This window comes from Psilocybe cubensis, chromosome 7, assembly GCF_017499595.1.
Source record: "Psilocybe cubensis strain MGC-MH-2018 chromosome 7, whole genome shotgun sequence".
Taxonomy (NCBI): Eukaryota; Fungi; Basidiomycota; class Agaricomycetes; order Agaricales; family Agrocybaceae; genus Psilocybe; species Psilocybe cubensis.
The window spans coordinates 360,756-384,586 of record NC_063005.1 but is presented as its reverse complement, the minus strand read 5'-3'; the positions used below and the strand labels follow the sequence as shown (position 1 = coordinate 384,586).

At 46.6% G+C, this 23,831-nt stretch overlaps 7 protein-coding genes and 1 non-coding gene across 8 annotated transcripts; 2 read left to right on the top strand and 6 right to left on the bottom strand.

Moving 5' to 3' along the window:
• Window positions 1-221: 221 nt before the first annotated feature.
• Window positions 222-4,088, bottom strand: JR316_0007662 (putative transcriptional regulatory protein C1F7.11c; the record flags this gene model as incomplete). The annotated part of the gene is made up of 12 exons (XM_047893393.1): window positions 222-1,400; window positions 1,458-1,589; window positions 1,647-1,852; window positions 1,913-2,146; window positions 2,208-2,316; window positions 2,375-2,466; window positions 2,600-2,642; window positions 2,698-3,270; window positions 3,394-3,694; window positions 3,753-3,780; window positions 3,837-3,941; window positions 3,992-4,088. The coding sequence occupies 12 exons, from the start codon at window positions 4,086-4,088 to the stop codon at window positions 222-224; spliced, it is 3,099 nt and encodes a 1,032-aa protein (XP_047746708.1).
• A 1,558-nt stretch (window positions 4,089-5,646) lies between these two features.
• JR316_0007661 (uncharacterized protein) lies at window positions 5,647-8,653 on the bottom strand (the record flags this gene model as incomplete). Its single annotated transcript, XM_047893392.1, has 18 exons — window positions 5,647-5,703; window positions 5,772-5,843; window positions 5,899-6,204; window positions 6,258-6,416; window positions 6,471-6,566; window positions 6,618-6,929; window positions 6,981-7,043; window positions 7,092-7,119; window positions 7,173-7,253; window positions 7,301-7,486; window positions 7,544-7,609; window positions 7,662-7,733; window positions 7,787-7,846; window positions 7,901-8,017; window positions 8,082-8,153; window positions 8,202-8,313; window positions 8,369-8,539; window positions 8,590-8,653. The coding sequence occupies 18 exons, from the start codon at window positions 8,651-8,653 to the stop codon at window positions 5,647-5,649; spliced, it is 2,094 nt and encodes a 697-aa protein (XP_047746707.1).
• Window positions 8,654-8,682: 29 nt separating this feature from the next.
• Window positions 8,683-9,481, bottom strand: JR316_0007660 (uncharacterized protein; the record flags this gene model as incomplete). The annotated part of the gene is made up of 3 exons (XM_047893391.1): window positions 8,683-8,857; window positions 8,912-9,297; window positions 9,347-9,481. The coding sequence occupies 3 exons, from the start codon at window positions 9,479-9,481 to the stop codon at window positions 8,683-8,685; spliced, it is 696 nt and encodes a 231-aa protein (XP_047746706.1).
• A 1,260-nt stretch (window positions 9,482-10,741) lies between these two features.
• Window positions 10,742-11,679, top strand: JR316_0007659 (uncharacterized protein; the record flags this gene model as incomplete). The annotated part of the gene is made up of 2 exons (XM_047893390.1): window positions 10,742-11,515; window positions 11,578-11,679. 2 exons carry the CDS (start codon window positions 10,742-10,744, stop codon window positions 11,677-11,679), a joined length of 876 nt encoding a protein of 291 aa, XP_047746705.1.
• Window positions 11,680-12,739: 1,060 nt separating this feature from the next.
• Window positions 12,740-13,983, bottom strand: JR316_0007658 (uncharacterized protein; the record flags this gene model as incomplete). The annotated part of the gene is made up of 3 exons (XM_047893389.1): window positions 12,740-13,221; window positions 13,273-13,773; window positions 13,833-13,983. The coding sequence occupies 3 exons, from the start codon at window positions 13,981-13,983 to the stop codon at window positions 12,740-12,742; spliced, it is 1,134 nt and encodes a 377-aa protein (XP_047746704.1).
• Window positions 13,984-17,706: 3,723 nt separating this feature from the next.
• Window positions 17,707-17,799, top strand: JR316_0007657. Its single transcript has one exon. It is a non-coding gene; the product is annotated as a tRNA-Pro (tRNA).
• An 829-nt stretch (window positions 17,800-18,628) lies between these two features.
• Window positions 18,629-20,840, bottom strand: JR316_0007656 (2,3-bisphosphoglycerate-independent phosphoglycerate mutase; the record flags this gene model as incomplete). The annotated part of the gene is made up of 9 exons (XM_047893388.1): window positions 18,629-18,679; window positions 18,742-19,092; window positions 19,207-19,421; window positions 19,493-19,619; window positions 19,677-19,786; window positions 19,856-20,258; window positions 20,314-20,467; window positions 20,550-20,723; window positions 20,806-20,840. The coding sequence occupies 9 exons, from the start codon at window positions 20,838-20,840 to the stop codon at window positions 18,629-18,631; spliced, it is 1,620 nt and encodes a 539-aa protein (XP_047746703.1).
• Window positions 20,841-21,285: 445 nt separating this feature from the next.
• On the bottom strand, window positions 21,286-23,706 carry JR316_0007655 (uncharacterized protein; the record flags this gene model as incomplete). Its single annotated transcript, XM_047893387.1, has 4 exons — window positions 21,286-21,334; window positions 21,378-21,589; window positions 21,646-22,853; window positions 23,061-23,706. 4 exons carry the CDS (start codon window positions 23,704-23,706, stop codon window positions 21,286-21,288), a joined length of 2,115 nt encoding a protein of 704 aa, XP_047746702.1.
• Between the last annotated feature and the right edge of the window lie 125 nt (window positions 23,707-23,831).

Below are 23,831 nucleotides of genomic sequence, written 5' to 3'. Positions count from 1 at the left end.
ACAGTCTGTAGACTATCCAAGAAGTAGAACTCAGTCGGATGCAACGGTGACCAATGAAAGGTATAATTTTGATATGTAATAAATGTAAAATAGATATAGAACACGCAGATACATACATTACTGGGCTCACTGATCAGGCCTGAAGGCCTCAGGCTCTGGAATAAATTAATACCACAAAGCAGGTGCAAAATACCCTTGGAAATGTCCAAGCAAACGACATGTTATCCATCCATGTCCATAATTCCGCAGTCTCGCATGAACGACATCCACCCAGCGTCCATGCCACTCCCACTGGAAAGCCCCATTTCTACGGCGTCGGCAAAGTTGACTCCATCGTCTGTCCAGCCTGCAGATGCGCTCATTGAGGTTCCGCCTACTCCGCTCGTTGCTCCTTGCATTGAACCTCGGCTTAAGTCCAGCGCGGGATTAAAACCTGCTGAGGATTGGGACTGCTCTGGAAGAGTCATATAACCCCCTAGACGTTGGAAGAAAGGCTGAGCAAAGCTTTGACCCATGTTTGTATCGGCCGTTGAAGGGAAGATATTCTCTCTGGGATAACCGCTCGAAGCAGACCGAAGAGAATCCGAAAATGCAATCCCGCCCTGATTTCTTCCTGGAATGTTGGTGGACTCCCTGTTATCAAAGGCCCCTCTTGCAACTGTATTGTCTGTATATGATGAAAGATTCGACCTCAAAATTCCCGGTGGATTTGCAGCACCCAATGATTGAGTCCAGTCCCTTGATAATCCAACTCCCGCGCTGTATTGTTGGGGAAGTTGAAGTTGCGGAAACGAGCTTCCAGGGCGGGTTCGTGAATCATCATAAGAAGGCCGTGCATCAGAATTTGTGTTCATATGCTGAGGCTGCCTTGGAATGATGGAATTTCCTTCCAGAAGCGCTGCTACTCCTGGAATAGGACCACCACGCAAGATGGTCGCATTACTTGCCCCAAAGCTACCAGCAGGTGCCTCGGGATTTACCTGACTAACGGTAGGAGGAGCGTTCCCTTCCCGCTGTAACGATCCCTGCGTCATTGCCCTCCTGACAGCGTCCTGGTTTAGATATGTTATCAGTGAAGGGTGCACATCCGGAAAATCTAGACCAAGTCCCAAGACGGCCGCTGCCTGAGAATCCAACTTGGGAGACGCGTTCGTACTGGAAGGTGATTGTGACTGTGGAGAACTAACGGTCGAGTGTGTGGTGATCGACCCTGACGTCGACGATGATCTCTGATGCGCATTCATTTTTCCCTTTCGGCTCAAGACCTTCATCTGCCCGCCGAAAATTGCGAGGTCGTCTTCGATGTCTTCGGGGTTATCGAATGGACCTTCAATAGGGCCTGTGGTAGATATCTGCTCATAGGACCGTTTAGCCTTCTCCTGAAGCTTTGTTAGCACGCCCTAGATGATATTACACATGTTAGAAACCTCCATGAAGTGGATTCAAATAACCTATACCAAAGCAACCCTAGCTCTGGATGACTGAGCCGCCGTTTTCTCGAATAATGACAGTGCAAGGTTGAAATCACGCATAGCGATGGAAGCAATATTTGAGTTTGGGGAACGAGTTACTACTGTCCCCACGATGACCTGATAAAGAAAAGAAAATTTATATTAGTGCAGACCCTTGATTTTTTGTGAACGTACAGCAGCGGAAAATGTATGATTAATCAAGAACCACAATCTCATAGCTATAGCCGCACATCGTTCGAATAGATGAGCAGTCGCTTTGATGATGACTGAAGCACTCCTGTAGGCAGTCAAGAACGACGGTGCGAAGGGACTGAGAAGAGGGTTCGTTGGGTGATCCAACATTGCCTGTGCAAAGAAGCTCCTGTGAAGGTAAAGCATCGCTAAATTATATATGTAAATTCAACGAAAGACAATGTACAAGAATAGGAAAAATACTCAACTGACTGTTCGGTGTTGGCTAGCATAAAAATCTCTCAAAGACAGCGAACTGGAATTAAATATTTCTGCACCAACATCCCGGGTCACGTAGGGGTTGAACGAAGCAGGGAACGATATCTCCCTGACCTTCCTATCCAGATCAAGAACAGTATTGTAACTGGGTGGTTTCGCTGTCAGTGTAGCATCGGCAACGGAATTATATATGTTTTTGGCAAATTTATGCTTCATTCTCCAGACTTTTAAAACGTATTGCTGGGTTAACATACACAGTACGGTTGAACAAGCCAGGTAACTCACAGCCATCCTCGGGCTCTGCCGTACTGCTGAGTGATGCATCATCGTCTTGTGGGAATTCACAATCTACATATGAGAGGTGAATAGCCGGCGGTCGTCCCATAGCAAGGCTCTGTAAGACAATCACATATACTTTCAATGTCACTTCATTCCAAAAGATGGGAACTTACATTAGAGACATCAGCTGAAAATACCTCCCAGAACAGATTCCTTCTACGCTGAACAGTACTGGAGTCCATATTCCATCGTGCACTATCCCTGTCTGCGAATAGAAGAAGACGTCATAAAAGGTTGTTCTGTCAGTTTTAAAAATAGGTCACTCACGAAGGCCAATCTAGTGGTGGGAGGTTCGCATTAACAGCGGAGAATATGATTACGACTGCCAAGTCACAGACTTACGCTCTGAGCCAGCTTAGCCGCGAAGCTCATTATGCACCACTTCACGCTACCATATTAGAATGACATTGATGCTGAAAATGGGTGGCTTACATACCGCACTGTCCCGGGTGTACTTCTTCCCAGCCAGGGTCTGATATGTCGCCATGAGGCCCATAGCCTGCACGGAATCCATGTTGGGACTATCGTAAACGGATCTGAGAGACAGTGCCGCCCGTCCGAGATCGTAGTACCGTTCAGATTCGGAACTGTATGGAGGTCTAGTCAAATCCAATAAGCATCCCAGAGCAAAGATGAAGTAAAGTGTCGCCATAGCATGAGGGTTCATAATCTTTTCTTCGCTGCCACTGCTCTGAGACTGACTTTGTCCCGTTGCTTGCGAACGGTTTTCGTTGGCGATATTGTATATCGCTGGCAATAAGCCTTGGAGTAAGTCATCTCCTTTGATAGGGCGGAAAAAGAAAGAGGCGTGTTTAATGTACGAGTCGCATAGCTGCGACGCACGTTCGGATGACGGAAGGAAGGACTGAACGAGGTCTAAACCATGCATGTTGGGTCTCCCTTTAGACGTGAATGGAAATAAATTGGCTAATTTGTCGATTTCGAAAAACATTTCCCTATTCGCCTCTTTATCCTCGTCTTCAGAGCCCTCAACTTCTTCACCGGCCCTCTGTGAGAAGTTAACAAGAATGATTCGGACTAGAATGGGAGTAATAAACACACCATCATTAAAGTCTGAATGATATCATCCAATTAGGCAAAAGATCGACAAATGGAGTGAAAAAGACAGTACCTCTGACCCCGCCGAACCCCCAAAGTACTGCACTTCACCCGAACTTCCCAGTGTCAATGTGCCGAGGGCGTCGATCGACTTTGCAGTGGAATTATCCTCATCGGCATTGTCAGCCGATGCTTTACGAGCGTTAATGGCCTCCGATCCAAATTTGATCCTCAGCAATTCGTCACTGAGCAGCGGGTGTCTTTGGTCTGTCACTGTGGACTGTAGAATGGCAAGTGCATCCTCGAGCTGCCGGATTCTATTGCTCATCTCATAGATCTTGTCATGTAGCTGTTGAGTATCTGCGAGAATAAACCTGCCAAAGCCTTCAGATTAAGGAGGAAGGGCCGCGGGGAGCGGACAGGTACACCCACCGAGTCCCTTGGCCCGCTGCCAGAATTCCTAGAATACGACAGGTTCGAGCGCTTTGAGTCCTACGTCATACGAAGAGCACATACCGAGAGGACAAATGCTCTCGCAACCTCTTCGAAAGCATGACCCGCATGGTAATTTTTTGTCGCACCGCAGCTTCAATCGTCGACATTCCGCGCAAGAAAGCTCTCCTGAGTGTCGGTTAGACTTCTTTCGCCATATTACACGGCTCGAGACTCACCTAGAAGTCGCTTACGATCAATGTCCTTGAGCTCTTCCTCTGTGAGCTTCTTCTGAGTCCGTCGCGGTGAGATTACCCTGGTGGTGTCCACTGGCATTGCATTGAAAGTGGACCTGTGGGCCTAGTTATCGATCAGATCGCACACCTTGGGGTCCCAAGGAATTTATCCCCGCGACGCGTAACACCACTGTATTGCCTTAGTTCTTCCCACACATACTAATTTGTCCCAGTTTGGAATATTTATAATAACCCTGTCAATAATGCTCCTGTGATCTCGATTTTTTGGTTCGAGTGGTGGAACTAAACTTGACTGACCTTTATTTCATTACGCTGCAGAACTTCAAATGTTGAATAACAGAAGAAAGCAAGTGCAACAACCATTGAGTAATGACGGCAGAACAAAGATAGCATCGGCGATGGTTGCTTCATCCACATGAACATCTGCACGACAGGCAAAAAAAGATGGCGCACACATGCACAATATTTGTCCGAAGAGTCACAGGCTGTCGAACGGGATGTTAGAGTAACACGTGGATAAGATAACTTGCTCTTGTGGCAGAAGTTGCAGACTACGAAATATTGAAAATATTTCCGGAAAGCTAAATGTAAGCTGTTTCTGTAACGAGCTGAGTGAGACGTGATCGGCGTAATCGGTCATGTGATGGAAACACGTCCAACGCGACTGGGTCGAGAGACAGACACGCCGAAGCATTATCCGGTGAGGATGCAATGCACGTTGAAGTTTAGACCCAATGGTCCGCATTTGAAGATCCAAATCTTTCAGCAAAGTCTGAAATTGAAGGAGAGCTGGGTAAGACCAGAGCGTCTGTTAGTAACAGAGTGATTGAGGCGAGACTGAGCCCAATCCAACCTGCTATACCAGGTGCTGAAGAAAAGGGAGCGGTGGGTGGGTCAAAAAACAAAAGAGCAGAATTCCCACAAAGTAGGTAATCAAATGTTACAACATACTTGAAATATATTGGACCATCTGTCTTTCACATTTGTTTGAAATATAATGCTGGCAAATATTTTAAGTTTCTTACCACATACAAAGGTGCTTTATATTTCAAATTGAAAGGAACGCCATATCAGTAAAATGGCAGGTATTTTACTGATACGGTGTTCCTTTTAATTTGAAATATAAAGCACCTTTGTATGTGGTAAAAAACTTGATATATTTGATAGCATTATATTCCAAATGAATGTGAACACGGACGGCCCCAATATTTTTCCAGTATGTTGCAACATTTGATTACCTACTTCGTGGGAACGCTATTTTCTGAATATCCCGACGTGTAGAACTCCACGTAGAAATTTCTCTTACATTTTGAATAAAAGATGAACCTTGAAGTTGTCTTATACATTAAGTAACAGATCAAGGTGTCAGAATGAACTCCAGTTTGAGTGGAAATCAAACTGTAGGAAATGCTCGTATGTTAACTGGAAAAACTTTTGATTTCCACTCACACTGGAGTTCATTCTGACGCCTTGATCTGGTACTTAATGTATAAGACAACTTTAAGGTTCATATTTTATTCCAAATGTAAGAGAAATCTCTACATTGAGTTCCACTTTGACTATCTGTTCAAGATACGAATCTTTCGTAGAAGTCAGTCTTGTATTCGGTAAATCCCGACGTGGAAACGACGTTGAATTTACTTCCTTTTCTTTGCCTTTGATTTGGTACTGATACTAGTATCCAGAGCAGGTGCCTGGGCGTTGCAGAAATGCTTATCAAAAAAAGGCGAGGAGCAAAAATATGCAAATTACAATGGAATACCTTCTTGTTGTTCGTGGATGTAGTGGCGGCTGATTGACCAAGTGCGGGTTTGGAAGGCGCAATTGTAATCTTCTAGCATAAGGAAGGAGAGATAACGTCAAGACAGAATTAAAAGAACATCAACGACACTCGCCGTGCGCCTCTTCGCTGGGTTCGGTTCATCCAATGCCGAAGGTGGCCGTGAATGGATACGTTTTTGACCGGATGCCATAGCGGGCGCCGAATCTTGTGAGATAGAGCTCAACTCAGAAAGAGGAGTGTCATCCTCGGAGTCCACATTGACATGTCGTGCGTTGACACTTGGGGCCGTATGGTGGCTAGTAGGCACGGGATTCTGAGGGAGCGGAATAGGATTGGACGTGGGAGAAGGAGCGACTGGCGAAGGCATTTTCCCATGGTCGCGACCATTTTTGTCTCCTTTAGCGGCATCATGCTGAAAATAAGAGTTGAGCAGAAGCACCAGAAGAAAGTATAACACAAGTTTACTGCATCTGCAGGGCTAGAAGAAACCCAAGCTTTGAAACCAAAAATTGACTTGTTGCCCGAATCAGGCGGCAATTCTTTTGCCTTTTCTTTGAGGAGTCGTGCAATCGTCTTTTGCGATTCAGCTATCTTTATTTTGAGGTCTTCTACCACCCGCTGCCGCTATAGAAACGACAAAATTAAGGTTTAGTCTTTCGGTAAACGACTATTGCCTACCCTGTGTAACTCGTTATCTTTCTTGACAACCTCTTCGGCGTGTATATGTTCTGCTTGGCGTAAGACTACACCCACCAACTCCTTCTCCACATCGGTCTATGTGGCGAGAGAAATTAATGTCTACAGATAAAGTTTGAATAAACCTACCAAATTCCCGTCCCTATACCTAGACACAATTTCATTGGCCGATTTAACGTGCTGCAAAATCCTTTGCTCCAAATCCTCTATCATTCGATCAGTTTCTAATTGGTGCCTCGCCTCAGTTCCGCTCAACGATTCCGATTGGGCAGCCAGCTCTCTAGTCCGATCCATAAGTTCCGCTGTAACTTGATCAAGTTTGACTTTCAAATCTTCAACGCGGGTTTCTAATGCATTGACGACTGAATCACGCCCGCTCTCCATTTGCTTCAAAGAGGACTCTGTCAAAGATAATTGCTTCTCCAGTGATATTTGACGTTCCTATATGCTGCTGAGGGGAGAAATGAAGCTACAAGGAACAGAAACACCAACCTTCGCGATCGCACATTCTTGCTTACATCGGAATAACTCCCCACTCTGGACATTCAGGCGCTCCTAAAAAGGCTCAATACGCAAATTTGTAGCCGATTACAAGGTCTTCACCTTCAACTCGTTTGTTTCTGCAGTCAACCTGATAGTGATAGTTGAAAGGAGAAGTGATACTCAAGTCGAACAATTTCTCACTTGGTATGGATCTCCTTCACCCCGGTAAACTCGGAGGTCGATCTTTCAAGCGATTCTTGCAGAGTTCGGTTCCGATAAACACTTTTATGGTCATCATAGGTGCAGAAATGCTCAGAATTTTCGCTCACAGTTCAGATTTCGCCTTCTCGTGATCTCGCACTTCTAGTGTTAGCTCCTTTATCTCCTGTTTCAAAGCCGAAACTTGGTTGTTCAGAATATTAGTTTTCTCGTTCATTAACTCCAGGGGCACTCGAGCATCTGATTCGAGCTGTGACTTCCGAAGAGATTCTTGTAATTGCTGATTGCGTTCGAGCCTAATGACAAGCCAAAAGCATCAGTACAAATGCGACATATAGGAATATATCACTGACAGTTGTGCATTAGCCTTTTCAGCTTCAGTGATATTCTTTTGCAAAACGGTTTCTGTGCCTCGGAGCCTTGGGTATGCGTCAATTATACATGTACATTAGCATCAAAGAAAGAGCTTACTCGCGTAAGGTCGTTTGCAGAAGCTGTACTTCGGTCTGCAATGAACAAATCTGATTTTGTAGGTCGATGTTTCTGGCGGAAAAGGGTGTCATCAGAGAAAGCTGAAAATAGGCTCATCAACCTACGGATCTCTGTTTTGCAGTTCAACGATCTTCTCTGATAGATCTTTCTTCGATTCAGCAAGCCTGTCAATCGGTGGTATGTAATAAAACTGTGGTAAGTCATCGCTTGGTTCTTACAGTGCTCGTAGTTCGGCCTTCGATTCGGCAAGCGCAGTCAGTTCCACTTTAGCGGTTGCAAGGTCTTTTTCCCGTATGCTGATCGTGTTTTGAAGGTCTAAGAGATTTGAAGCAAGCCTACAGTCGATACTTTGTTACCAGCGTATCCAGATTGGAGAGAAGGGAAAGGAAGCGATCATACGTATCCCTCTCAGAACGCAACGTATGTAGCTCCAACTCCAGCGACTCTCGTGCTTTTTGAGTATTTTCCACCCTAAGGAAAGATTAGCGATGTTCATATATCAACGCAATCCATTCATACAACAACATTGACGACTCTAATTTTGTCTGGAAGGAAGTCGAGCTGGCAAGTGCATCAATAGTCTCCTTTTCACGGACAGCTAATTTCTGGGATAGCTGAGCTAGCGATTCCTCTGTGCGCAAAAGAAAGGTGAGAGGAGAACTCATCGAAATGGTTAATCCACTTACCAACAACCATCAGCTTTTCGAAATGACGTCGTTCCTCGTGCTGTGCGGCAACGATATCCTTTAACGCCCCACGTTTTTCTTCTTCCAACTCCTTGATGCGCTCTTGAGCTTCACATATTTGTGACCCCATGTGGTGCAATTTGTCCCGAAGCATATCATTGACTTGATTGGCTGAGAACCGGTAAGAGCTGGAGAAAAAAATTGATGTCGCAAGCGCATACATGAAGCCAAATCTTTGGACAGTTCCGCGAGCAGATTTTTTGTTTCCGCTGAACGAATAGTCATCGTTTCTTCGTCCAACAGGGGTGATAACGCTAAATAATAATTGAGCTTTCCACTTCAGGGAGCAGTGCATAGAAGTTGCCTTCCAGGCCACCCTGAGCCAGCCTTTTTGTCTCCCCTGCGTCGACTACGAGCTCTGTGAGTTGTTTCTGTGAAGAGTCATAAGCGACCTTCAATTCTCGAAATGATTCCGCCAGCTCGGAGTACCTACATAATTATTGTTATTCAGCGCCGGCTCTGAAGCATGGTGGAAGCACTTACGAAGTCGACAGCTTGGCCATGCCGGACTTCAACATTCCTGTACCTATTTCCAATTTCTGTTTCGCCGCTTTCTCTTCCGCAAGCTCTTCCTTTAAAGAAGAATGTTTTTCTGAGATTTCCGCTAGAGCAGACTTGGTCTCTGAAAGGTAGCCAGTGGCAGATGTGAGTTCGGTTTCTTTGACCGCCAACCTTTCCCTCAATGCTGCGAGTGACTGCCGCAAAGATTTCAGTTCGGACGCATCAGCCTCGCTTTGACGTCGCGCCGCCTCAAGTTTCGATCGACAGAGCCCAAGTGCTCGAGAAGACTGGTTATACATGAGGTTCTTTCTGTCGATTTCGTTGTACAGCGCCTCGAGATCCGTGGTTCCGGTATGGAGATCAGACAGCTGGCAGAGGTTATGCTAAAAGGAATTGTCTATGCACATTGTCACGCACTGCAGGGCTACATGGCTCTAATCTGCCTACTTCCTTGCAGGGAGTCTGCACGTTCTGATGGTAGGAGTTCAGCTCTAAACTTTCAATGGGTCGGTTGAGCAAGTTAGGTTGAGTATATGCGCGGTCTGGTGACATGGAAGACATGTAATGTGGCGAAGAGGGGACTACATGCGGTCCACATTCGTCAGTAATGAGTTAAAAGGTTAAATTTCATTCTCACCATTCGTCCTTGCTTCTCCACGTCGTTGAGGAACGACTGGTGTTGAGATTCTACGAGGTTCAGATAAAAGTGAGGTCAGAGAAATCATCTTCGAGCCTCTATTCATATCAAGAGGTGATTTATTGCTAGTTAATTCGGATTGTTTATTCATCCGTATATTTTCGAGCAACCCTCGATTTGGATTCATAGAAAATAGCTTTGGTTTTGCTTCATTCGGTTTCAGTCTTGACGAATTGGTTTCGATATGATTTATTGACATGATCAAAGAGCGTTATCCCAAGAAATAAGAACCAAAAGCGTTATGGGCTCCCCACGCAGTGGAACCTTGGTGAAAGAACGGTACAAGATGGTGCTCGCGTAACCGCTTTGTTTGAATTTTTGAAACACGGTCACGTGAGTGAACGTTCAATGTCCGCGCGCGGCTTGCCGGTGGTACTTCAAGTTGTAATCAAAAACATTAGAAGTCGCTAGCAAGTCGCTGGATTTACCACCAAAATTGTCAACTTGAGTAGAAATATTAAGCTAATAGCTAAGCGTTCTATCTGACTTCATTGAAACAGTAGTTGAGCGACATGGGGCCTAAAAACCGTTGGGCATGGTTTGGAGCGGATGTAACATCACGGGTAAAATGGAACACGCGGGAATTGCACCACGCGCAACCGTTGGACTAATCTGTCCCATTAACCTATGCCACGTTACTTCCTGACCACCCGTCACTCTGGGACCCTAACCCAGGCCAGCCATGGTTAGTCGTGAACGAACCGTCACAGCGGAGCTTACTCCTTTATCCCACGTGTTACGTAATTGATTGGCGATTCCACGCGAAAGCGGCGATCGTCGGCAACCGCCTGTTGATATCAAGCTCTTGAACCCCTTCATCCACGATTAACGTTCGTGATGTGCATTTTTCTGTTGCGGTGTATCTCATCCAAGGCTATACAAGGCATACAAAAATGGATGTACCTGAAATAGGACATGACTACCATTTTCATAGTTTCAAAAACTACATTAGCTACTATTTGATGCTATTGTCGCAGAGCCAACTCGAGGAGTCCTCGAGGCCTGCGTATTGGACATGTCATGGTTCACATGCCTATAACACAAGGTAGCGTTTCTCAAGTTCTATAGGAACGAAGGATTCATAGTTTACTACATCTTAACTTTTGCTCTTCCTCATGACAGAATACGGATTCGCTCCGCCAGCTATTGGGAGCTACAGGTCGAACCACAGCCGCGCCCCCAGCTGGGGTGGCGCAAGCTCCCATAATTTATCCTCAGATCAACTTAATATCGTGAATCCAGAATACGGAAGGGGTCGTGTCCACAATGCTTTTGGACAAACGTCTTCCGACTATCGACGCGGCCGACGACAACTTCCTCAGCTCTACGACAACCACCATGGTACTAGACAGATCTCACACCATTCAGGTCCATACTCCAACCATTTTCCATCACAGCAACAAGCTTCGATAAATGGCCGTTATATGGATCCCAATGATATACCACCACTAGAGGAGCATTACGAGGGCATCCCCTCGAGGCACCCTTCATACCAGAATGGTAGAACACTCTCGCAACCATACAACCCGGCAATTCCGGAAGCATACTCTATCGGACCGACCAACACGTACACAGGTCCACCTATCCAAGTCCCAACAAGTGCGGACAATTACTCGCGTCGCAGACGACGTCGTTCTCGTTCTTATTCGTACGACAGAGACGGATCCGATGGGTCATACTCAAGTCGATCACACTCAACCGATACCTTTTCCTCGAGGAATTCCAATCGTTACTATGATTCAGGACAGCAGTATGCGACAATCCATCCGTCACACCACGGGCCCACAGTGGTTCAGCCTTCACAAAACCTTCCAATAGTTGTTCCAATAAGCGGTGGCAAAGGGGGTTACGTTGTAGTTCCCCCAGCCGGGCAAACTATGCGAGTCATTGTGCGTAAATGTGTTTTCATATTCACCGTTCACACTGATTCATATCATTTTTTGTCGAATAGGATCCCTCCAGGCCGTATAAACATCTTTCGTTCATCGATCGAATCCTATCTCCATCAACCTGGGGATTTGGCAGGAAAAAAGGCACAATCATAGTCAACTGAAATTCTGTTCAAATCCTCTTTCATTGCTTTTTATACCTCAGATATACATTCTTTTGTCGTCCACTGCTTATCCCATCACCCGCGTTTTTTTGTGAAACAATTGTGTTCACTTCATAGTCATGCGCTGGAGCGTCACTCTATTTAACCTTGAAACCTGAAACAGTTTTATGACACCCGTTTCACCATTCCTTCCGTATACCACGTACTTGAAGCTTAATTCCCGGTGAGGATGGATTCCTGTCAACCTCGTATCAATCCGTAATTTACATTCCATTAGATTTCTTACAGTTACGATGGGCAAACACACCGACAACGTGCCAGTTGATCGGCCAGATGCAGTTTACCCAGGATATGGTAGGTGGTCCGCATGCCTCAGCACACCACTTGATGTTCATCATCTGCAGTAAACGCCCCATATCCCGAGGCGCAAGCTCAACAACCGTATTATCCAAACACACCAGCATATTATGGTCCCAATCAACAACCTATGATAGTGGTCCAGGAGCGACCCGTTAAGGAAGACAAGGGCGCATGCGAATCATGTTGTGCCTGGTAAGTTACCCAGTGTCCTTTGCTGCTGAACGAGTCTTTAACCGACGCGAATCGTCAAGTTTATTGGGTTGCTGGGCAGCATTGTTTTGTTGCGGGCCTTGCTGTATAATTTAAAAATATGTTGACCACCTGTTGGACGTTGTAATCCATTTATTCCTTCTTTGATTGAATCACAGTTTTCGCCTCACTTTTTCCACGGTTTACCATAAAGCCGACTTTTTTGGCAGGTTAATTGCCACTTGGAATGGGGTCTCGGATATATCCCCGCTCATTTTACTGTATACACATTGACTGATTGTGTCAACAACTCTGACAACAGTGAGAAGAGATGCAGGACGGCTTGCAAGGAACCCCAGGATGTCAGTGGTCTAAAAATGGCTTTCATATACGGAACAGCGCTTATCATTCCGGGGTATGGCTTCCCGATACACTAATCAAAACAAGCTTAAATTGAGGGAAGAGAAAGTCGTAAACTACACCTTAAACACTAAAGGAAGTGTTTATCTAGTCATTTGTATGATAGCACGCTTCCGGTTCCGCTTACCCCTTCGTCGTGGTGGGTGTAGGAAGGAGGGGGGTGCTCAAAATTATCATTGGCAGGTGTTGGTAGTTCTGTCATTGTTTGAAGAGGAACGAAAGATTCGGGGCTGCGCGCGGTGGGGGAGGAATGTATTGCAGACCCATCATTGGGAGACAATGGACTCCGTGAGACGTTGTTTGAGCTGGGTGTTGCAAGAGTCGAAGATGAATTCATTCTGACTGGGACAAGGGCCTGAGAGGAACCAGCGGTCGACATGGGGGAATACAAACTAGATTCGGGATGAGAGCTCTGGTATGTAGTAGACTTCTCCGATATGTGTTCCTGAGTCTGGGCAGATCCATGACTGCCCGTGCTGACAGCAACCGATAGAGCAGCGTTTGGGACAATATGGCTGGGAGGTTTGTTCTCAAGTGGAAACGGGTCCGGTGCGAAAGGATTACGAGCATTATCTTTGGAGACATCAGGGTTAGCTACAACGAAATTGGTGAATACAAACTTACCATTTCTCTTAGTCACTGGCCCATCCCCATTGCTTCGTCGCCGCCGCCGCCACAAAAGGAAACCTAGCACAAGAGCAATCAAAGCCAAGGCTCCGACAACCGCACCAGCAATCGCGCCCGCAGGAGTCGATTTTTTTGGTGATGAAGCTATATCCGTGGTGCCTGAAGACGAGGAATCGGATGTTGGTCCAGAGGTCCCAGAAGAAGAGGTAGATGTGCTAATGCCTGAAGTAGTGAAGGATGGTATTTCGTCGTCCGTTTGAAACTCGAATCTGTCCAGTTGGAATTCACTGTTTCCTTTGTCTGCTGACCCCAGGCCTGTCACCACAATCTGATGATAACCGTTTCTGAGAAGGTCGGAGCTGAAGTACACCTCGTTGTACACTGCTGAGCCATTCGAGGTTCGACTGACGGTGGTCGCGGCTCCTCCGTCGATAGAAACTTCAATTAAGTTGCTGCCGACACCGGGTGGAATGGTTCCCCAGACCCAGACTTGATAACCTTCGGTAAAGAAATAGTATTTATGCACTTTCCTCACCTCGAAAAAAACTAAAACTCACCTTTAAAGTTAAAGGTCGCCGTAGATCCAGGAGTTAGTGTTGAATGTATCGTCATCTCCCACTGCCTTGAGGAACCCAAAACCATCTCCCAAACACCTTTGTAGGAAACATGCTGTTCGTCCGAATCGTCAATTGAAACTCTCTGAGGCATCCCGAAGAGTGGAATTCAGTGTGGGCTGGGGATGATGAAGATGGATGACCCAAGCTGGCCGACGAGACCGTCCTCTGAGTATCTCCCTAGTGCGACTCCAGGAAATGCAACCGACGGAGATTCGGCAGATGGCGGTTTGTGCAGACCTTGATATTCCATGGGGCCAGAGGGATAGTCCAATCAATTCTGTGGCTAGCATCACATGCGAGGGGTCGCTTGATGGTGTACCCTTTTAATAGAAAAATATTTGTCTTGGGACAAATGGAGTGCAGCCAAGCTGAACCTTTGATTTGTCGTATCAGAATATAATATTCTGTGTTTAAAAAATACTTCGTACGCGGGTATTTTGGCTAACCGAATATTTAGCAGAATATTGAGAGGTCGTAGGCCCTAGGGTAAAGGTGAGGCATTGATTGTTCTGTTCAGATCCATCGGTCTTCGCGGAAGATATCATGTACGTAGAAAGAAGCTGTGATATTGCAGAGCCCCCTGAAGACCAAATTAGACCATATTGCGTAGTTACAATTGAGTTTCAAATGGAATAAAATGTCGTCATACTATAAAATTGTTTTTAACCGTTTCACCATTGATTCGGTTCCAATTGCGCAGAAGAGATGCCAAAAGTTATTTTTTGTACAGTCTGAGATATGCTTGTGCGGTTTTTTCTGGACAAATTTTGGACGTATATCCATAAACCAAATGTCCAAAATATGCCTAAAATCTGCTGCGAATGGGCCTGGGGACTCGAGCCAATTTATAATGTAGATAAGCAGTTCCACTCTGTGGAAATATACTCTTAGAATATATTTAAACATATTCTCAGTGCCAGGCGTCCCAAAAATATACTTTGAAGTCTGCTGAGAGGAGCATGGGTACACCGTAGATAAAAGTGGCCATAAACATTGCCCTACTTTAGCATCTTTGGGCGTTCTACGTATTTCTAGCTGTAAACGCTCCCACAAACCGGCCCGACTTGGTCAACACCCATACTACCATCATATACATCGCGCTCACGGTTGATACTTCCCACCGCTTTCTTTGAGCCTCTACAAAATAAGTACATTGAGCTCAGCTATACTCGACACTACAACCTTGGATGTGAAAATGGCAAGATAAATCTAGTAGGACCGGTATCCCCCATGCCGACAACGTCAAGCTGTTAATAAAACATGAAACGCTATGCTACCTTTGCTAAAGATTACTTTGAGGTAATTGTGTGCGGGGGGTCTTTTTATTCGGAAAGGTATGAGAATGCATGAAAGCACATAGAGCACTCCTAAATATTCATGAGCATTCAAGGGTCATAAATGTTAGTGATGAATGTATGACAAAACTACAGCAAATTCCAATTATATTCAACATATAACATGATTCTTAACTACCGGAATGGTATTTTAGTTGCATCGTTATTTGGTCTGTAAGACGACTTTATCGTTACAAGACGCCAAATTGTTGGGCAATTATTGAATGCATGAGCGAAGATGAGCACCTACAGCTAATTTAAACCGCGAGGCCGTACGCATCGGGTATTCCGCAATGGGAACACGGTAAGCACGCTTGGCATATTCCAAGTGGTAGGAGGTCCATTGGTGACTGGAGTGAGTGGATTTGACCTCTTCGAAGTCCTACCACCACCAAATCCGAATTCAACGATTGGCACATTCGCAGAAATGTCGCTTTACGATACAAAACCTCAACTGGAGATTGAACATAAATAACCACCCGGGTTCATGTTGATTGATGCTAGCTATTTCGGATTGTTGTTCCATCGTTCTCCTAACTCGTGCACACTCTCCATGGTTTCTGTATACCGCGGCACATCTCGCAGCCATGCTAAACATCGAGCGTAACTAATTGGGCATAATCGCGGCATATAAGGCTCTTCAGAACCGCTGTGGTCTCGACCTGGAAACCTGGGTAACCCTATATTATCATCCACAATATCGAGAAAGACTTCTTCAGCTTCGTCGTCGTATAAAAGAAGCCCCTCCCTTGCCCTTGCATTTTGATTGCAGCACTCTCTCTTTAGCTTTCTTTTTCTCTGCGGCTGGTTTCTTGGGTGTTGTTTCGATCCAAGAGTCTTAGGCCCACTGTTTCGACGTACAGAAGTGCTTGTACTCGCATGTTCGGTTGTGAAAGTCGTTCTCCTTGCTGTAAATGATACGCCGCTCAAATACGGATGTGCGATTCGGTTTTGTGAATATGGCTGTCGGAGCTCTCTGCTTTGCGTATACAATACGTTGTCGATGCGGTCTCCAGAAGACGACGGAGTGCATTCGCGACATCGGCTGCACCCTCTGGACTTTTGAAATCCACTATTCCTACAATGGGGGTGCAATGAGATGAAATTCTCAAAGAGATCCAATAAATAAACCAACCTCATGGACATCAGCAATATCCTCTGGATTTCCCAGTGCACGACAAGGAGTCGTTTCTATGATACATTTACACCACTAGTCGGATAGTCCTTTATGAAGGACTGCTATGTGGGCCCATCTCGGGACGTGGCATATTTCTGAGCTTACATGAGTATTCGGCCTCTTAAAGCCGAATACACGATGCCACCCACTGCGGTAACTTACCACAGTTGCTATTCCTACTTTCCTTATTCGAAGTGCCTCATGGTCTCAGTGATCTCGCCGCTGTGTGCCGGTTTTCCCTTTTAAGAGGCCAGATTTACATTCAACCCACGTAGCTTAAACCTACAGCTACTGTGTACCAGTGACTACATAGATTCCCTACGTTACGGTACTTCAAGCTTTGGACCAATCTTTCATATCGCCGCTGGTATAGATCTTGTGCAACTATTTAAAGCATTGTGACTAGGGTACCGATGTGTGTAAATTGTGATAATAAAGCTACTCTGGGGTAGCATCTTAATTCTAAAACATCGGACAACCACCCTGGTATATGCCTACACGGCGATGTCTTTATATCGTTATCAAATACACGTATGAAAATGTAGAACACATACACATGCAATATTGTGGATGCAATCACTGTCATTAACTTTGACAAATGACTGTAATCTACACCCTGCTTAGATGTAACACGTTCCCTAAAGAACCTTCTTTGTGTGTCCAAACTACCAGGCTTTGAAAATATATGGTAACCCGGTTCGGTTGTCTGAGCCAAATCTATCCATTACGAGACCCCTCTCATTTAATAAGTCACTGTACGATTGGCCAATCTGTTAAGTCGCCTGAAACCTCGCTATTTTTACTTTTGTTGTGTATGCGTCTGTCATATACAGCTATTACAACCCACACTACATATATTTAAAGCCGGTAATAATGATATTGCAAAGACATCATTTCATTGGTTAACCATAGTTTAATTTACTAGGAACTTCATCCATTCACACCGGATTTACATACAACGTCACAGTAGGTGTAATTAGAACATAGATTGATATGACAGCTCCGTATGTGTGCTGTATGTACTGGCAACGGTACAGTTACCATTACGAGGGTATGACCTCCAAGAGAATTTCAAGGTCTCCTTTGAGAATGTGGCTTGCCTCTTTCGGAAACATCTCCCGGTCATGCGGTCAATTGCATGAATGCCGAGAAAAATATGATAGGAGCAGCTCAACAGAGTTCAACCATGCTCAACGTTCAATCCTTATATCATTTGGTTTTTCTTAAGCTTTCTCAAACTTCGGCCTTCGGGAGGTTTCGATCTCTGGCGGAGAATGTGTTCTGAGCCGAACCCAGACACAACGGCCTTATGGTCTAGTAGCATGATTCTTCCTTTGGGTTGTCAATTCAGACTCTCACCTGGAAGAGGTCTCGGGTTCAATTCCCGATGAGGCCCTCTTTTTAATTATTTTGTTGATTTCTTCAGCAAGAACTGCTCTATAAAGGTCAGGAACAGACTCTACTTCATGAAACGATCAAACAAACATGAATTTTCTTGCAAATTCGAGCACATTCACAGAAAACATCAAACAGTAGGATGGTCTCCATGATTGTCAATGTATCTAGTAGTAGTGCAAACCTCTTTGTCTTCCGACTACATACACAATAAAAGCTGAAATCTGTCGCGAAAACGGGTTACAGCCTACCCTGAGGTTCTGAGGATGGCTGCTTGGTGGCAAAAGCTGTAGAAATGAGATAATCAATGTCCAGAACCCTACCTGCGAATTTTATTGTGACTTGAATGGCGTTCAATTCAGCGTTGACAAGAGGTGTACCTGGGGTAAATGTCCGTTGAGAAACGCGCATGTTCCAAGCTGGTCACTTCTGTTCTATTTGGCCCATGTTCTACACCGGCGGCCAGACTCTGAATCCAGAGAAAATAGTTTACCTAATTGGTGTGTCATGCATGAATTGCTTTTGGTGCCTTCGCAGATAGACGCCCTTGGAAAAAAATCTCATTCAAGAATCAAGAAAGCTGGAGACACTTCATATAAAGTACAAACACGCTCTCACCGCCGGAAACACCGACAACTCGATTTGTAGGCCTCACATTTAATTTTTTGGGATGACAGTCAAGCTTCAGCGCCTCCGCACTTAGCCAGTCACCAGCTTGCTAATAACATACACATTTGTTCGTTCTAAATGTATCATTGTGTGTGAATAAGCTAATCTACAAATGATTTTTCTGTTGTGTATTTTCAGTCTAGGTGTTCGAAGTTGACTAATCAATGCGCAAGCAGCGATCGTCCAGTCATATCCTCAGGAATAGGCAGTCCCTAAAAACCACCACATACTGTGTCAACAGCATATTAAACCGAGAGATAAAACGAAAACGCACCATAATATCAAGCACCGTCGGCGCAACATCGCAAATGGCAGGCTCATCCTCTGCTTCATCGTCATCCTTCTCACCCTTCTCCTTCTTATCCTCCTTCTTCTCCTCCTTAACCTGCTTCCACTCCTTGAATTTGAGTCCCTCTCCGACCATGAGGAATGGAACTGGGTTCGTTGTGTGTGCGGTATGCGGGTTGCCAGTGTGCGGATCGAGCATCTGCTCCGCGTTCCCGTGGTCGGCGGTGATCAGCAGGACGTAGCCGTGCTCCTTGGCCGCATCAGCAATAGTGCCGACTGCTTTATCCGTCGCGGTAACAGCCTTCACCGCAGCATCGTATACACCCGTGTGGCCGACCTATAACACACGCAAGAGACAAGAAAATCAGCCAACAAAGCTCATCATGGGGTGGGATATTAATAGATCAAAATATATGATCTATTTTTGACACGAGGAAGATTAATGACGTACCATATCCGGAGGGGCGAAGTTGCACATGACAAAGTCCTCTGTGCCTTCCTTGAGCACCTCAGCGACCTTATCAGCGACACCTTGTGCGCTCATCTCAGGTTGCTTGTCGTAGGTCGCAACCTTAGGAGAGGCGATCATGTGCCTCGTCTCCTGTGGGAACTGCTTCTCAACGCCTCCGTTGAAGAAGAAGGTGACGTGCGCGTATTTTTCAGTTTCTGTTTAGATCCATAGAGAGAGGTTAACAGAATAAGAATGGAAGAAGGGTTATAGGACAAGAAATGCGTACCGGCAATGTGTGCCTGTTTGACACCTTGTTTGCTCAGCCACTCGGCGAGCACGTTGGTCATGGCTTGGGGAGGGAAGGCCACGGGGAAAGGGAACTCCGCATTGTAGCGGGACATGGTGGTGATACCCTGTCGTGGAGTTAAGCCAATGAAGATAAAGAAGTACGATCAAGATGATCTGCTTACAAGGTCTTTGGGAACCGTCACCTCCATGGGCTTGTCGGGAAGACCCAGAACAGAGACAATCTCGCGCATACGATCAGAACGATAATTGAAGAAGAAGATGGTATCGTTGTCTGTTTTCGAAGAGATTATCATTAGAGATTATTAATTGGACGAAGGGATTTTTGAGTAATGTTACGCACCTTTAAGTCTACCCTCATCGCCATTGACGATGATGGGCTTCAAGAATTCGTCTGTTACATCCTTTGCATAATTTGCGCGAATAGCCTCAACCAGACCATCTTGGCCACCCTCTACCTTCTCACCCTCTCCCTGGACGAGTCCATCAACAGCAATTTTCACGCGATCCCATCGCTTATCGCGGTCCATAGCGTAATACCGTCCAACGACGGTCGCAATCTCACCGTACCCCAGCTTTTTGGTAAAGTCGATCAATTCCTGAGCATACTTTTCGGAGGAGCGTGGAGCAGTGTCCCGTCCATCTCCGAGGAAGTGGATGTAGGTATGTGGAACGCCTTGCTCTTTGGCGGTTTCGAGCAGAGCGAAGAGGTGGTTAATGTGCGAGTGCACACCGCCATCGGAGACCTTCGGACGATGAGTAATGAGAAAACAATAGCGGGTGAATTGGTGAGGGACGTACCAGACCAATGAGGTGTAGTCTTCCATTGCCCTCTTTGGCGCGCTTGCAACTCGCGAGGATCGCTTCGTTCTTGTGGAACTGCCTCTTCTTGATAGAAACATCGATGCGCACGATGTCCTGCCACACAATGCGTCCAGCACCGATGTTCAGGTGTCTGTATTATGCATCGTGGTATTCGGAAAGGTACGGCGGTTAGATATTTATTTATGCGAGCTATGACACCGAGTGGAGCCTACCCGACTTCAGAGTTGCCCATGAGACCTTCACTGAGACCTACAGCGGTGCCGCTGGCGAGGAGCGTCGTCGCTGCGTCCTCCTTGGTGATCCTGTCCATGACGGGGGTATCAGCCGCCTCAATAGCGTTACCCTTGATCCCCTTCTCTAGAGCAATGCCCCATCCGTCGTGGACGCTAATAGCAAAAAAAACAAGACGATAGTCAGAATCTGAGTCTAGTCCACCCGACAGCGCGTGGGTGTGTCAAAAGAACGCACATCAGACAGACTTTGTTCTTGATAGTGGGTGCCATAGTGGTGGTGGTGGTGGTAGGAAAGAGAGGAGGATTACTCGGATCACCTTCAAGTTTTCAGAGCGGACCTTTCGGATTTCGAGTTGGGTATATTTTTGATAATGATTTTGATCAGATATGGGTCCCAGGGGCTCCGCGGAGGTTTTTGGATAAATCGGGATTGCCCGTGACCTTATCGCGTCGCCCCTAGACGCGTACAAGGTCCGTGCGCATTACGTCGAGGGTTTTCACAGCTTTGATGATTGTGTGTCGAATTCAGTTTTATTCATGATGGGAGCAACTTTGTGCAACATGGATTTGCTACCAGTTCTTCAGATACAGAGGGCAAAGCACATGATGGCGTGTTCCCAGAAAGCCAATTTTGTTCTCGTTCGATTACAAAGTATCCAAAGGTCAAACTAATATGCCACATAATCAACAGCATTCCAGAAAAACTACAGTACTTTTACAAAGCCATAAGACGAGCAACGGATTGTACGGGAACCAGAGATTTTCTACGTAACATGCACAATCAACTCTCAGCGCGTGTGCACATACTGTACAGGCTGGGGTTGCACCATCCGTGCTCTACCTCTTTCGCGACTGACTCCGTTCCTCCGCCCTACCCCGAAGAATTTCGAGAAGAATGACTGCGATGGCACGGCAGCAGCTCTGGGCTGGGAGGAAGACCTCGCGCGCAGCTTGTTCGGATGCACTTGTGTCGACGCACCGTGTCCACCGGAGTGATACAAAGTCCTATTATGCGAGTCCTGTCGAGAACCAGTCAAATACATTCATAAATCGACAACTCAAAAATTGGACATACAACTATATGCAGATTTTTTCCTGGAGGAGGGACGATGACCCACCCTCCTTTTCCATCATTCACCGGGACCACAGTCGGCTGTGTGGACGATGGGTAGATGGTTTGAGGGTACGATCCATTGTTCCCCACACCATTACCATTTGTACCACCATATACACCCTGTGAACCACTCGTTCCAATCGGATACCCAGCATTGCCCGATCCTGTAGTGTATCCTCCGTGGGTACCACCATACACACCAATTCCATACCCACCAGTACCTCCTGCTCCTGCACCATCGTCGTAGCGTGCCCGCGTTCGGGCCATCGACCGCTGCAAGTCACGATCGTCAATCGAGCGCGAGCGATGTCTAGAGAACACCGGTCGTGACGAAGAGGTAACCGGCGCAACCGTCGTAGCAGGAACACCAGTGGGAGATGCAGGGCTGTATGTTGCAAAGTCCCGACTGTACACGGTTGGATGACGGTGATGATGATGAGAGTGAGAGTGTGGATGTGAGGAGGAGCGGTGATGCCCATGTCCGTGTCCGTGTCCGTGGTGGTGGTGGTGATCGCGGTCGTGGTCGCGGTCATGTCCATGGTGGTGGTGGTGGTGGTGGTGCCCACTGCTGGAATTGAGAATCGGTGCTCGTTGATGAGATCCACCCTGAAGTTGTGTCTGCATCGACTGTCCTTGCCCGTGTGCGTATCCAGTTAGGGCGGACTCAGCGGCTTGCACCAAAGGTGCGACATTAGAACTTCCTACATTCCCAGCCCCTGCATGAGACGCATACCCTGCTAGGCCAGACTCAGCGGCGTGCATCAAGGGAGGGGCAACAGAACTTCCTGCTGCATTCCCTGCCCCTGTATGAGCCTGTCCAGAAACTCCACCCACCACCGCATCCAGCGCCGCCTGTCCAATTTCATGCTTCAGTCCGTGCTTGTGTTTGTGGCCATGACCATGACCCTGCACATAATTTGCAGCTGCTACCTCGGCGGCTTGCACCAACGGATTTGCACCGAGATTGGTATTAGCAAGCGGATTCGCGGGCGGCGCATTTTGACTTGAATTCGTCGGATTCGTGGCTGTGTTTCCATTAGGTCGAGCCCTCGACCGCGCTGGCAGACTGCTAGATTCATGCGAGCGCGAGTCGGGACCTGGAGACGCTGGAACATAGTCGGGCGGGATTGCCCGCTCATCGTCGGCCAATGGCACATCCTTATCTCGGTCTATGTAACGACTGGAGCTTATAGCGCGAGTTGTTGAATGAACGCGAGGCGAATATGAATGGGAGCGAGTATGCATCGGGGATGGCGACCTAGAGACAGATGGTGTCCGCAAACGTTCACGCGTGTGCGTACGTCCCCTTACCCTCGAGGGTGAGCGGTGGCGATGATGACGGTGGTGGTGATGATGATGATGATGATGACGCCCACTACTTCCCGGGGAGTCGTCCATGACGATAACATTCGGGTTTGGCATCTGCCCAGGAAGCGTATGCGGACCACTGCCAGTCCCAGCAGGAGCAGACATTGGAGGCACAGGTTCTGCGATAATAGAACCAGTTTCGTCGCGCCCCAAGGACGCGAATTCATGGTTAGGCTGCATACCGGGGGATATCCCTGTTTGGCCATACCCTCCTGATGGTACCATGCCGCTTGGATGAGAAAACATGTTCCCTGGATAGATTGGGGATTGCAAAGACTGTTGATTAAATGGAGCAGAAGGTGGAATCATAGGTCCTGGCATCGTGGATGATTGATGAGGATAGCTAGGCGATGACGGATATGCCATGGGGGGTGAATGGTACCCAGACATCCTTGGGTCAGTAGACGGTATTGTATGTCTGGAATATACAGTGTTGCTCATGATAGTTGGATCCAGAATCACCAGGGGTAGACGGTGGTGGGGAGAATGTGTGTGTGAGCGAATTCGCTTGGATTCAATGACGGTTGGTGGGGGCGTGGGTGGGCTGAAAGCGTTGACTGGGGAGTGTTGTCGAGTTTGAGATACCCAGTTGCTTATTCGCTTTGATTTTGCTTCTGCGAGTTCAAGTTCACTAGGGGTAAGAACTTCTGACATTGGGAGAAATGAGCAAACGCACAGATACTTTGTAGAGCAAAGGAGACGAACCTAAGAAGGTGGGTGCAACTTATAGCACTGAGATAGTTAATTAAACCAGAGACACGAGGTGAATGTTAACTTTT